Source organism: Athalia rosae, chromosome 2 (genome assembly GCF_917208135.1).
Source record: "Athalia rosae chromosome 2, iyAthRosa1.1, whole genome shotgun sequence".
NCBI classification, from domain to species: domain Eukaryota; kingdom Metazoa; phylum Arthropoda; class Insecta; order Hymenoptera; family Athaliidae; genus Athalia; species Athalia rosae.
The window spans coordinates 12,977,298-12,992,766 of NC_064027.1; the positions used below are offsets into that span (position 1 = coordinate 12,977,298).

At 35.3% G+C, this 15,469-nt stretch overlaps 1 protein-coding gene across 31 annotated transcripts in view; it reads right to left on the reverse strand.

Moving 5' to 3' along the window:
• LOC105684834 (voltage-dependent calcium channel type A subunit alpha-1) overlaps positions 1–15,469 on the reverse strand; it is a 116,839-nt gene that overhangs the window by 21,436 nt on the left and 79,934 nt on the right. For 19 of the 31 annotated variants that reach the window (XM_048650570.1, XM_048650573.1, XM_048650552.1 and 16 more), the window contains 11 exons: positions 13,545–13,757; positions 12,884–13,311; positions 12,252–12,574; positions 12,047–12,166; positions 11,374–11,946; positions 10,823–11,168; positions 10,500–10,664; positions 7,398–7,508; positions 2,195–2,278; positions 1,637–1,687; positions 45–161 (listed from right to left, as the gene is read on the reverse strand). In XM_048650570.1, coding sequence (XP_048506527.1) covers positions 45–161; positions 1,637–1,687; positions 2,195–2,278; positions 7,398–7,508; positions 10,500–10,664; positions 10,823–11,168; positions 11,374–11,946; positions 12,047–12,166; positions 12,252–12,574; positions 12,884–13,311; positions 13,545–13,757 — 2,531 coding nt within the window. Of the gene's footprint in view, positions 1–44; positions 162–1,636; positions 1,688–2,194; positions 2,279–4,107; positions 4,219–7,397; positions 7,509–10,499; positions 10,665–10,822; positions 11,169–11,373; positions 11,947–12,046; positions 12,167–12,251; positions 12,575–12,883; positions 13,312–13,544; positions 13,758–15,469 lie in introns of all 31 variants that reach the window. The other 12 variants (XM_048650571.1, XM_048650576.1, XM_048650557.1 and 9 more) reach the window with 3 other exon arrangements.

Genomic DNA, 15,469 nt, shown 5'->3' on the forward strand with positions numbered 1-15,469 from the left:
TGCACGCGATGCGACTAAAACTCGATGGAAATTTTCATACGCACCTTGAACGACTGTACGAAAGTCCACAGTAATATTCGTATGGTGTATCCCTGTCGTAGAAGTTTGATCAATCTGGCCGCCCGAAACAGCCTGAGAAACCCGACGTTGATGAAGTTTTCCTGTAATGGGCAGAGGAAATTGCACTTAACGGACAAATATTAACTCTGACTCCTGTTAATGGTAGGCTTCGCTTAAGTATACCTCGATAATCAATATTCAGTGAAACGTGCACATCGGATTGACACAAGGCTTACTCAAGCGAAGCTATAAAACTATATCGACGGATATTAGTAAGTTATTTACAAATTTCAGCTTCAAGTTCTGCAACAGATTACGGCATACCGTTTATTTTTATCTATTCGTTACGTGACAAAATGAAGGACTTCTTTTCCATAGTCACATCGGCGAACAAACCAGACTAATGGACATCCTGTATCTGACTTGAACACTGAATTCAAAGTTGAAAATTCTTTAACCCGACCCTCACAGTAAGTGTTCACCTCGTCTTGTTTGCAACAATACTTTGCAGCATTTCATGTAATCATGTTTCCTGTTTTGGCGGTACAATTTTATAAAATTGCAGACTCGGTCATTTCGAGCACCAATGTTTTTTCTCTTGAAATTTCAAATTATTCTTACAGTTTTGAGTATCTGTCCGAATTACCGGTGCTGTCACTGTAGATAAAATATCAGCAGGTTTTATCATAGATCTGAGCATACTTGCTGTATGATTTTGCGATTCGTCTGAAATGATTTCTCTCGATAATGTTTGGAAACGTTACAGTTGGTCTAATCAGCAATGTCTCCGATTGTGAAAATAGATCATGTCAGTTGTTACAATCGTTACTGAGAATACTCTTCGAATGTCGTTTTTCTTCATTTATTCGTAGTTCTTACGGTCAAGGCGATCGTCATCGGAAATTCATGTCAGTTTTGCAGTTTTGTGTCGTGGGTACGGAGGTCAAAAAGCTGCTTGAAATTATACCACTATGGTAACACTTACCAATATCAAGTGCGGTGAACGTGTTTTACCAAAACGTGCAAAATTCGGATACATTACCTTCACCGTTGTTATTTTTTTCTACCTTTGACGTTCGTTAAAATATACAGGAGTATTTTTACTGGTTGGGAAACATGCGGGATGATTCGTTTGCTGTGAATTTTCAGCTTTGCCGTGTGTGCATGTTGTATTTGTCGTCATTTGAACGACGTGATTGTTACCACCGATTGTTTCAAACTCAATGATTGGATTTACACGTGTGTTCCGAGTTTGGATGTACGCATTTCAAGTTCGACCTTGATTATTTGTCTTCGTTGGAATTTCACGCTGCTTTGATTTCGTTCAAAATCGTTCCAAGTTGATGTATTCTAGGTTTTCATTTCTTGTTTTTTGTGCATGCGTTGTTCATTGATTATGAAGGTGCGTTCCAAGTGTTATTCAAACTTCACTCATTGTCAGTTGAGTGTTTGGTGTGTTTGTCCAAAAAATTTGATACATATTCTCTCTTACCGAATCGTGTTTCATCTCTCATCGAATATTTAATAGCATATGTTTTCATGTGTAATAATTAATCGTGATAGTGTAGCTTCTTACCGGGTCCATCTTGAGTTTTAAGAGGTCAATGATTGCACGGATAACCGGTTTCTATAAAGGAATAAGCTAGTTCATAAATAAGGTAAGTGTTATGTATTTGTTGTTGGATACCAACTTATTGTTAGCTGCAGATATGAGATGTGACATAGTGTGAGATGTATGGTGCAACAGGTGCGCTACATAAGCGTTACGAATAAAGAGTGATTCGATCATCGGTGTTTGTACAGGTTCGAGAATCTCGAGGTGCTTCAAGTGATGGAATTAAAACTACTCGTGCGGAAATAGTGAAAAATAAACCTGCTCGATAAATTTTTACCCCGACGGAATGGTCTACAAATGGGTTACGAATCAACACCTTTTCATTTTTGATTTCATAAACCTTGCTTCATTTATTTTTCCGAAAGTCAAATTGCGAATGGTTGTTCAATGTTAAAGTTGGATTATTCGACGCATTACAATGTTTTCAGCATCAGGTTAAAGCGGATAAGAAAGCAAGTTTTAAAAAATGCTGCGATGAAGCTGTGAAATCGGCGAATTATAGATTCAAACTTTACATACCCCGAACTCGATGACGAGAGCATCCACGATGCTTCCAATCACCGTAATGAAGTCAAAAATGTTCCATCGATCTTTGAAGAAATTCTGCAGATAGAAAATTCAAAAAATTTCAATCAGTTCACCAAAAATTACAGCTATTTTGTACACGTATGAAATTTTTAACTGACGTATGTGATATCGATACAATGAGATATTCGACCGGTAGAATAATTTTGATATAACCGTTAAAAATATCATCGCATCTATGAAATAGCGGATGATCAGACTTATTCAGCTGCTATTGTGAATCTGTTATTAAATACAAAAGGAAATGAACGAATATAGATCGAATAAACGCCGAGTTATAAATCTTGTACATATGGTTCAAATTCGTTGGAAAAACTATTGCGAGTTAAAAATGCCAACGTATTTATTTATACATTTTTTTTTTTCTGCTAGCGAAAGTTTATCATTTCTTTATCGTTGATCATAAATAGTGTACAAAATAGCCTGATATTCATGTTAAATGTTTATTCTAATTATGTGAAATATGATAATATGTGAAATGCAATGTGTGTATGTGTGCAACCTATCGGCGAGTGATGGATATTGATATTATTCTATAGGTATATTAATATCGTTGTATATTATAACACTATTTGGTAAGTGGAGTGAAGTGACAGGACCTCTCTAGAAATCTAAGGATAGAGCATGCCGACAGCAAGCAGCTACAAATCGATATTTCTTAATTACCTACGGAAATATATTAATTAGTATAGTTTTTCAAATGAAATACCATAGTTATCATATATCAAGGGACGAATATAGGAAAACTGCAGATATTACATTGGTTAGACCTATGCCACCGCATCTCTCACGGCTAACGAAAACACCAATCAGGATAAGTAGGAATTATACAGCTCCGTTGTTACTGAATACTCAAATTAAATCTAATAAACAATTATCACACCGCTTTCGCCGGTTCATCATGAAGTCTTTTCCAAATCCATTGCAGTTATAAAAGCTCAGTGAACTTACGGTTAATCATGACTTGTAACTTTCATACGTAGGTAATCATTAATCGTTGTCAAAATATTACAATGCTCAATGCTCCGTCACCAATCTTTTTTCGACTCAACTCACCATAGGATTTGTACATAGGTATATAGCTGTGTGTGTCTATCACGACCAGATATCTCGAAGGTACGCAAAGAACGATCGTTTACTCAACTTTTGAATAAAACATAAGAAAATTAAAGTACAGCAGGAATTACAATTTTTATCAATTTCGATCGTTAATTCGCGAAATCGGGGTATTCCATGACGAATTATCCTTTTATCGTTGGGAATTATTCTTTGTCGATTATCCAGATGAAAACGACGGTAGCCGAAAAAAAAAAGAAAATTATTGTAGGAATTTTTGAAATCGAAGATTTAAATTCAGCTCGAGGGAATAAATTTGGTTTGGTATTATTGAATACCAAACCAAACCACCCAATATAGACTATTCGTGAAATTTTCAAAATTTCAACTATGAACTAAAATATCTGTTTCGGAATTTTTGGGGTGAGGATTATGATACGAAAAATAAATCCGTTAAAATAGTCGCGGTAATAGACGATAGATAATGTGCCGTGGAATGCCCTATAATTGAAGGCTCGGAATCCTTTTTTATTCGAACAAAAGTAGCACGAAATTCAACCTTCGTCTGCAGCTAGGGTGCAGTCTAGAAATATATCGAAGTCTGTTGTTCTTTTTTTCTTGTGATTCTGAAAAATGTATAAAATCCACTGAAATGTATCCGTCGTATTGATAGGGTGCACTATGTTGTGGATCAGTGGATATCACAAAGACTTACTTTCGATAAATTCATGTATCATTGGAATAGTTGTAAGTTACACAAATGAAGAATTTGAGTAAAAGCTTGGCTGTACCTTGAATCCAAAGGCGATGAGTTTAAGGATGCACTCAATGAAGAAAAGGAGGGTGAAGACCAGGTTCATGATGGCCAGGCTGTCCACTAGAATAGGCGGCGCCTCGTGATACTACAAACACACCCAACGCACAAACGTAACACCCAACTAATACTCTATTCTGCACTGCCCTTTACACTCCTACCGCATTCTTCTCATCAATGATTAACTTTTCATTATAATTATCTAATGGGACCTTTGAATCTATGAATTATTATTCAATAGCAGCAGGAGCAGCGGTTATATTGTATTAAGCGAATATTTCTATTCAACGTTTACCTGCAGGTGCTATAGGAAGGTATACGTAACTATATATCAAGGCGAAGCACTGAAATTTTCGTATATAAGATGCAGGAAGCAGATCGTTTTCGTATTAAAATTATTGGTTTTCATCAAAACAATTTTTCTTCATTTCTCTCGAGGCATACATGTCAGTCGAAAAATGTCAGTGCGTGCTGCCTTCGAATTATTTGTCAACGCTAATTATGTGGGACATTCAAAATACATCGGTAACTGTTACGACTTCGTGAAGAAAAAGACAGGAATCTTTTCCGCGGCTTCTCGATGTTCGTATCTCTTACTATTCTATTTTTATCCGGGTAAATTGTCGTGCATTTCTCGGGACAGTAGAGTGCGTAATTTTTTTCAGCTGCCTCAAATAGCAGCTATCTTATCGGGTTTACTACGATCGCAAGGAGCGATGAAAACGATATAATAGGTAGTGGTTAGAAAGCTAATAACAACATTCCCATTAGAAATAATTTTCAACACAGTAGGTAGTAACATCACACAGGGTATCGACCTCAGAATAAAAGGGCTGTTCACAATGAGAATTTTGTTATCAAAACAAAAAAAAAACAAAAAAGAAAAGGAAAAATTTCCACGAACAATTATTCCGTCCCTCTACTTACAAACTGATAAAAAATGATAAATTATTGACGACAAATTTCCATGTAAAAACAGAAAGCAACTATGCGGTTCATCCAGTATCATTACCTCTAGTTAGTTCGTACTATACATAGTTTAGATATAAGATGCCTGAAATAAGATTATGACATTGTATACGTGTCTATATTAATGCCGTTTCAAAAACCTTCATTTTTGAGCTAATCATTTACTTAACACTAAATTTTATAAACTGAAAGAATTTTTCATTTATTCTCTGTGTCTAAATAGTGACGTTCAACATGCAAGTGTATCCTTTATCACGATCGTCGTTGTTATTATTACTATCATTTATTACGATCATTATATCTGTTCCAATTATTATAATTTATTATTTTTGCTATTATGACAAATATGTTTTATTTTTCATCATGGTTACCATTGTTATAACAAGGTGCAGAATCATTAGGCCAATAGACAAACTTCATTCCCTTGCCATACATAACGGATGCTGCACGACATTCTCCTAGATATTTTTTGGTAGGGCTTCGACTATGGATATTCCTACATTCATTCGTAATCATACTGTGTAAATAATTCAACGAAGAAACAAAAATAAAGAAATTATATACGTACTTCAACATTTCTTTAATCTTATACCATGGCTGATTCGACACGCGAGATTTCGGGTGAACATTAATAGTAAATTTAATGTGAATACCTAGCCCGATTGTCAAAGCATAATTTGATTGGAAAATAAAAATCTCGTGATATCCTACTATATTGTACGTGACTTAAGACGACGTGCATGCATGTTATTCGTGTATAAGTATTTCTATTGATTCTTAAAATCCAATTCAATAGCCAAAATGACGCGAAACAATACGGCAACAAATAGTTTTTTGTTCCCTTTGTTTTTCTAATATAGATCTAAGCATGCCGTTTACAGCAGCTCATGGTTATACCAATCACTACATTTTTACCGATTCTTTTTTTTCTCCTAATAGAACGGGATCATAGAACCGAGTGACACAATATGTCTAGCAAGTCTAACCAATCTTGCAGGGTGACGTACAACGTGTATGGTTTTCCCTGTGAGTATGTGTGTGGTTTTTTTTTTTTTTTCTAATTACTAGTTGCATTCGTGAAAACATGCAGGGCAGGAATATTGTTTTTGTTCTGATTTCTGTTGTCTGTTTTTTTTTTTGTTATTCGAGTAGGTATTTAGTTTACTGTAATTCATGTACAACCATCATATAAGGCTTTCATGCAAAAACATGTCAGCATGTAGTCAGAGCGTGCATATGCAACGGGACATGCAGGGAGTAGAGGATCTCTTTTTATTCGTTTGCTTCTTCTTTCGGATAAAACAATGTCAAACGTAAAGTATAATTGAAAAAATAACCACGTGTGTTGTTTCTTCTTGGTTTTTTTTTTTTGTTCGTTGTTCGTTTTTCACGGACAAGTCCAAAGGGCATAGTGGAATGGGATTTTCATGAGTTTTTCACAAATTATTTTTATGAACAATGTCATGTGTAATGGTTGATGATATTCTATATGAAGTAAACAATGTGTGGTTCATAATCAAGCATCGAAAAATTGTTACTAAATATTATTGTGCAAATAACATTGTTACTAGTAGTCTAGTTTATATATGGAAGTAGCACCATACTATCGGAAATAGTTATTCAGTATTCGATACTTAATTTTATGATTTGTGTGTGAGTGTGTTGTGTGAAATATGTTTTTTTTTGATACGATATCCTCAGCACAATGAAATTTGCCGGTAGATATACGTATCGGTGAGGCAAACGCACTAGACGTTCACTAATAAGCAGGACTTACCAATTTGAAAATTTTTGGACATGACGTTTTAATACCAAGTATCGTTGATGCGATATTAAATGGTCAATGTATGTGAGCAATTACTCCCCATGTCTACATGGTAGGACGAGTTGAGTTTATGAAAAGACTACAAATTACTATTTCCAACTGCGGTTTTGAAGCGAAGAAACTCATCTTCAGATGAATTTCACATAAAGTATAAGATTGTAGGTGATCTTTTGCAAATTTCGAAATGTAAGATTTTGAAAATTCAACGATATATTTCCGCAGGTGTTGCTGTAAATCGTGAACATTTGATAATGCTAATTGAAACTTGTACAGTTTTCAGCTTTGATAAACTTTGAATTGTCAGAGTTTAGACAAGCTCGTAAAAAGTTGTGAAAAGCTGCTCGAGAGCAAGGTGAATTCTCATTGTTGTGAAAGATAAAAGATCTACTGCGCGGAATTGGCGTAGAATAAAAACGTCATGTCCGGTTCTGTTACGCCCGCCATTGTTAAAGTGGTGGGTTGGAGGGGCTTACCCTAAAACCATATGCGGCAATCTTCATAGTGCACTCGACGGTGAACATCGTGGTGAAACCCCAGTTCATGTACTTCAGTATTTTCTTTTGCAAGTCGCTCTGATCGTGGTGCTGTAATGCATACACTGACAAACATACGAACCGACAGAGGCAAACAAACAGCAAAATGCTTCTTTCATAATTTACTGAGAACGTCATTATCGCCATATTTTTATGGCTTGTCCCGCTCACGCTCCAATTAATACCAAATTGTAACGTACAAAGTATACATCATACTGCTCAAATTAGGGCTGGATCATTAACTTATAGAACTTTGAGATCCCGAATGAGATTGCGGTAAAATTTTCGAAAATATTCAACGATTTCCAAATTGAAAGAAAAAAGAAAGAAGTTTTTTACTATTGGATTGACCAATCTGTCGATCCGTCCAGCAAATAACAAAGAGTATTTCGAATGACCATCTGATGTAACAGTACATGTATTTATGTATGCTTTGTTAATTCATGATTTTTCAGCTATTCGTTTAAAATTAAGTGATGACAGAAGTCTATCTTTCGGATATATGGGAATATAAAACAGTATATGGCAGCCATGTCATATGTGACTAAAAATAATGTTCAGTTCATTGCATATAAGACAAATGTTTGTAAATGGCTGTTGAAACAATTTTATCAATAATTGGTTTATGATTTGCAGTAATGTTTAGTAATGAACACATTAGTATTAGTAAAAGATGTGCCATAGCAAAATAGTGAGACAGAAAAACAGGCTATGCTAGATATGAGAAAGTTTCAGATTCATTAAGGTGATTACCTACGAATATTTTAATATCAATACATATTCATAAGACTCTGCGGTATCGCCATAAGATATTTCGCTGATTAATACACTACGCATATTTTTAATTTCGCTATTTTTCTATGACCGACACATGAAATGATGTGTTAGTGTCTAAAAATCAATAGCATATTATCAGAAATAATTGAGAAAAACAATTGATTGAAATAAATTATTTTGGAATTACGAAACGTATAATAAAACGAAAAATATATGTAAGTATAATTAATTGTTAAAGGTTTCTTTCCAGGTTATCGGTTTAGAAAGGGGTCTGGAACTTGTGTTGTGTTAGGCTAACGCCCCGTGCATACATTGGTCAACATTCGGTTAATTTTCTGGGCAGCCACCATGCGACACATATATTACATAGTCTTTGTATGTATATGTATGAGTATTAAAAATTAAAAATGTCACACGCTACAAGTGAACATGACAGAGAATCTATCCAGTTCTAATCCGATCGATTCATCTGACTTCTATTATTCTTCAAAGTTTGGCACAATCCAAGAATTGAGCCAGAGTGAATCGTTGGATATAATATGTATTTCAAGGTATCTCGTGTCATGTCTATTGGTTGCAGTGAGTGTATTTTTAGTTGTGCCAACTGACTTTTCAAATTTTATGCAAATAGAGATTGTGTTTGTATTGTGCATTTGTGCAGGATGACAGTACGTCCGAATTGGACAGTGAATAACAAAGAAAGGCAAAACATTTCATTGACATCAGTATGGCATTAATTTTATGTTACAATTGAACATTAGAAATTCTCGATACTGTTTTAAAGACTTGTAATATCATGGAAACGAATGTCTCGCCGATCGTGTGAACCAATGATCGAATTATTACATCCGGAAGGAAATCTTTAGACCATCGGGGCTAATTCTATATTCCGAGGATAATTATATCTCGGTAGTTATAAAGTTGAGACAGAATATTGCACAAATGCTGCATATGCGAGTTACGAATATTTTTTGCAAATTGAAGTTGATCATCCAAGGAAAGCAGATTGAGAATTATCTAGTTTTATTCAAAGAATAACTTGTTGTTTGTAAACTGAATAGTAAATAAATGAAATAAGATGATACGGTAATCTGAGATTGAGAATTGGAATTGTTTCGATTTTGTGTTAATCTGTATTATGTAAAACACTTGCCACAGTTTGCGACAGTAACTATATTTGTCGTTAATTCTACGATCCAATAATTAAGCATGTTTTGTGCATTATTCCAACATCGTGAAGTTGTGGTGCAATTTCAAGGAAAAAGTGTTGACCAAAAACTACTTTTTTGAAGTATAATTATATACGGTCACATGAAACAGGGACAAGATGCTGGCCATGCAATCTTCGTGAAAAACAAATTCAAACGAAATGAAAATTATCAATGAAGCTTGGTAAATTTTGACTTTTAAAAAGGAATGGACAAATTAATTAATAGATAATGGTCAAGATAATGGTCAAACAATCCAAACGAACGATAAAAATATACACGTGATCTCGTTCCTAGGTCTCACGTATGGCCGGTGAAAACGAAAATATAGGATTATCAAAGAAATCTCAAAAAAAAATAAGAAATCTCAACATTTATCATAAAAAAATCTCATGTCAGCTAAATGTATCTCCAGATAGATACGCATACGGTAAAAGAGGATTTGTTGCTTTGATACAATGTAACGTAATAAGTGTTACCATACTGTGAAGTTTAGAGAGCTGTGTGTTGAAAAAATATAAACATTACACAAAATGTAAAATAACATATAATTATGCAGGCAAATATATATGAACAAGTTTGAATATTGTATTACGTTAGTTATATCGTTAATTCAATCATGTTATGTCAACTCCTCGTACCTCTATCTTTTTGTCTTGTCACAAAAGCGACACTAGAATCAACGTTACTGTTTGATTGGTTAAAATTGCCAAAACTGGCAAGCCAAATGATAAAATATGTTTATGTCAATTATAAGGGTAAAAATGTATCGACATTTCACATCGTATCATGAAAAGTCAGTTATTTTATGAATTTCATTCAGTCACGTATTTTCAAAAATCACACCATTGCCAAAGTATAATAATCAGCACGAATTTTCGTCAGGATCGAAATTTTGTAGCAAATATGTTAGATGCAACCAATTTTCATGATACCTCGTGTATTGTCGAACATTATTTTCATAAAATTATCCAATATTTCATATTCCCTGTAATATTTTTCCTTTCATTGACTATCGTTAGAGTTGAATATTAAAAGTGAAGATAATAATGCGTACCTTCATCATAAGCAGCAGGGTGTTGAGAACGATGAGAATCATAATGAAATATTCAAACGGCGTTGACACCACGACCCTCCAAATTTTGTACTTGACACTGTTTCGTTTCGTTGGCATATACCTTTCTAGTGGTCTCGCTTGTATCGTGTAGTCAATACACGATTTCTGTTGACAAATATGTATAATCATTCAAAGAAAAATACAGACTCCGCTATACAATATACGTGGTACAACTTCTCATCACTCCGAATAATCGCAAGGTCAAACTTTGAATTTTGAAGAATACATGTTGTTTGGATCTTAAGTCCCGAATAAATGCTCACCTGATTTTTATCTATTTCACCATCCTGTAATTCGGCTTCACCCTGCTCTTGGAATGTGATGATGATTAAGGCCACGAAGATGTTCACGAAGAAGAATGGAAATACTATGAAATAAACTATGTAGAAAATCGACATCTCAATCCTAAAATTTCGAATAGGACCCTCATTCTCGTGTGTGGCAGCCATTGAATTTTGTAAAACTTGCGGCCAGCCTTCCCCAGTCTGTACCGCAAATAAGGTAAGCATAGCCGCCATTACGTTGTCGTAATGAAAGCATTGAGTGTCCCACACCCGCTTTTTCGCGATAGGCAGAAGGGATCCAGGTTCAAATTTGAAATATTGACCCCTGGAAAAAATTGAAATGAATCAATTGATAGACGAATTTGCAAAACAATCATAGAATTGCTCAAAGTGACGTTTCTAACGAACTGGTGATAATAAAAGACGATAACGATCTCGATGACTTTCATTAATAAGGATATCAACCGAACTACCCGATGATGAATACAGGTCATTTTGAAAAAGAATGAAAGATGGTTGTGAAGACTTACTGGCATGTCGTTTTTGTGTACTTGCTTTCATCGTTGCAATAAAAAAACTTTCCATTGAACAGCTGTACAGCGATAACAGCGAAAATAAATTGGAACAATATGTACACTATGAGAATATTTATAACATTCTTTAAACTGTTCACAACACAGTCGAACACTGCTTTTAATTTGGGCACTCTTTTAATAGTTTTAAGCGGCCTCAATACTCTCAGCACACGAAGAGATTTAATAGTTGACAAGTTTTGGCCCATCGATGACGAGGAGTCGTCTATAAAACCGAAGACGATCGAAACCCCGGCACATATCACGACAACTGCATCCATAATGTTCCAGAATTCTCGTAGATACGCACCCGGATGTAATATGATACCTAAATCAATTATTTTTAAAATCATTTCTACAGCAAACACTCCCGTGAACGCGTGATCGAGCCCGTTCAACACTGTGTTTCGCGTTGATGTTTCAACCACTGGGTCTTCCGCGGCTAATGCAATGCTGGACAGGGTTATCACGACCATTATGAAAAAGTCGAAGTAACGTAGATTCACCACCCAATGGGCACCTCTCCTTATGCTGAAATATAGAAACAAGAAAACCCACGAATAGAATTGCGAATGATCGATGTTCAGAGAAGGCTTTCGCTGCGCGAAAGAAGAGTAGCGGTACTACTTACGGGTTTGTTGGGGATAATATAAACATGGAGGAGTATGGCAGCATTGGTTTTGGTCCCGTGTCCTCGTCAGCATCTTCTTTCTTCTCCTCAGAAGCCTGCTTTCTACCTTTACCGCTTTTGCTTGAATTTAAGAAGAGAACAAAGTCTACCATCTGTACAGCTGTTGCATCGGTTTCAGTCAATGCGTTATCAAAGATGAACTTACAAATTTTGTGTAGGACTTGGTGGACATATCTCCATATTGGGTGCTGTCCCATCAGCTCCCATTTGTAACGCCTCCATCTCCTTCTCTAGTTCTTGCATCTGCTTCTCTTTGTCTTCTTCCTCTTGTTCTTCTTCAGCGGCAGTTAGTTCCTGAGCATTGGCAAGATTGTCGACGGCGATAGCCAAGAATACATTCAACAGTGTGTAGTTACCGAACAACACTAATATTATAAAATACAAGGAATACATCATTCCCTTTTTGTGGCCACCCTGAGAATTGATGCCGTGATACATCACTTCGTTCCAGTCTTCACCAGTCAATATCTGTTCAACAGACAGGTGCTGAATTGAAATCTCCGGAGAATTTTATTTGTACAAATGTGATCATCATAGTCGCAGTTTACAATGTCATCAATCCAATTGATATTTTTTTTTGTTGCTAAATTTAGCATGACAAAATCAACGCTAATGAACAAAATTCATGAGATTATGCTTCGCTACATCATTTCATATTTCTTGAATACAGGCAGAGGCAAGATAACGTTTTCTCTTCCTTTTGAAAGGACATGTTGAACGCAAACGTATGTGAGAGCATACATGTACCGTGGATGCTGTTATAAACAAGGTACTCACTTGGAAGACAGTAAGCAGCGCAATAGGAAATGTGTTGAAGTTCGTAGCAGGTGTTTCTTCGTCAAAATTAAACTGACCACCGAAGAGCTGCATGCCGAGCAGCGCGAAGATCAGTATGAAGAGGAAGAGCAGGAAGAGGAGAGAAATGATGCTGCGCATAGAGTTGAGCAGGGAGATTACTAGGTTTCTCAGGCTAGCCCAGTACTTGGTGACTTTGAAGATTCGTAGAAGCCGAAGAGCTCGCAGGACGGACAGGCCAAAAGAGCCCGACTTAACTGCAGACCAGATCACCTCGAATATTGATCCGGAGATGACGACGCAATCAAATCGATTGAAGCTCGACTCAAAGTAGATACGTGGACCGAGTGCATACATTTTTATGAACATCTCCATCATGAATAAACCAAGGAACACGTACTCTGCATAAACTGAAAGTACAGAGAGATTTGATCATGAAACCATCAAATTTCAGTACATGATAATTATTCGATTGACACTGTCGACTATATAGTTTACGGTCCAAGAGAACGTAATGAGAGTTTGCATTGTTTCTTGTTCTTTTAACTTGAACAAAGTCAGAAGCATAACGGCGACGTTACAATACTTTCGCAAACACGTGTGGCGTGTTCTAGATTTTGTTATTAACGAACTCTATACTCACATAGAAACGATTCGAGCCAATCTGGCTGGTTATAATGCTCCACTGCCACACACGCAGTGTTGAAGAACACAAGAACGATCACAAACCAGTAAAACCACTGAGTTTTAACAGTATGACGAATCCAGAAACGAAACCTCTTTTCCACTCGCCAGAACTGTAGACATGCACCTTTGTTTTTTACCTTTGATTTGAGGTAGGAAGCTCTTGAAAACCCTACAATCACAATTCATTCTTGCAATAGACATCGTAAACAAAGTTGAATTTCTTGTACATACATTATCATTTGGTATCGAGAGAATTCTCGTATTATTCGTGGTGTGGAGGAAATATATAAGTTTTAGGTATTCATAAAATAGTATACGCATCCAGTAGATTATGCCAAAATATAATGATAGTATTATAAGCTCATCTAACAATAACAGCAAACCTTTTTGACATATCTGAGTTAAAACAAATGTAGAAATGTTACAAACCCTTCAATTTACCGAACATGTATACACTTTTACGCAAGGCACATTATAAATTTTTCAATGGAAATTCTTTAACGACGAGTTCATTGGATTGAATTTCATGGTATAGAACTCCACGTATCAAGAAATTATCAACGTTTCTGATGAGATTATTATTTCGTCATACCATGCATTTCAGGAAATTTTATAAATTTATCTATTTATATGAAGGAGTATTCATGTGATACAAAAATGAATGAATTATATACCATTCGAGAATGTGAACCAGTCATCGATTAAAATGGATTGAATTATCTATCGCTGTTCAATGGCGTGAGATAATTTCAAAAATAGCCAAGAAAAGTTGATAGATACAAAAATAAAGGGAATCGATTATGAAAATTATGGACTAAAAAATCATCCTCAATATCCTCCTATTGTGCAATCACGAAGGGTTCCTTTTTCACATTATTTTGTCGTTGGTAGTTTTTTTTTTTTTTTTCAAATATACGTCATCTACCGTTTACGAATATCATTCATACTCAGGCTATGAAATATTACAGGAACGATACAAGTACGTTAGATAAGCATTAACTTTACGAATTTTCTATTTCATCTCAATACTGTGAGGCTATAATTACTTTAATGATGCTAAACTCAGATCTCATTGGTATTATCATACTATATGTAATGACAATTTATTCTAATCTAACGTAATTTTACTACAAGCAGGAATAACTATGTGACAACTAGTTGTTTCTTGTATATCAAAGAACTGCTCTAAAGGCAGCTGGATTATATTCAATCTAGAGGAATGGCAGCTACTAAAATCACTCGAATTTCACTAATATATCACTACTTTTTACCGCCCTACAGCGGCAATCAGCTAATATAACATCAATCATTGGTTCAGACCTCTCCGTCACCGCATACCACACGTAGCCCAGAGCAATCACATATTTTGTGGCTTCTTCCTATACTCTAATTTGTAACGTAAATTCTCTCAAAAATTTCTTATCTCCGTTTATTTAATGTACGCAATCAATTAATCATCGTTATAATTTTCAAAGAAATAAACGATATGCTCCTATAGAAATTACAGGGTAAAAAATGATTGTAAATGTATATCTATAATCTATTGATGTACTCAAATAGTCCGGAGAGAATCTCACGCAAATTAACTTTCAAAGATGCATGTATTGTGTCTGAAATATGATTCATGAGATAAAAAGGATGCGTTCATCGGGCCTGGCCATTTCTGAGAAAATTATAAGAGAGTAACAAAACGAAGAAAAAAAGGTAGAGGAACTGCTGTAGATGGATGATATATTGTAAATACTTTGTATCAAAGGAATTTATATTTTCACCAGCCAACAGAAGCAATACCTAAAAGAAAATTAAATTCGTGTCGTTTTTCTTTACTTTCTTTTTCTCTTTACTCCAAATATCACGACTCTCCGTCGTGTTTCAAATAAT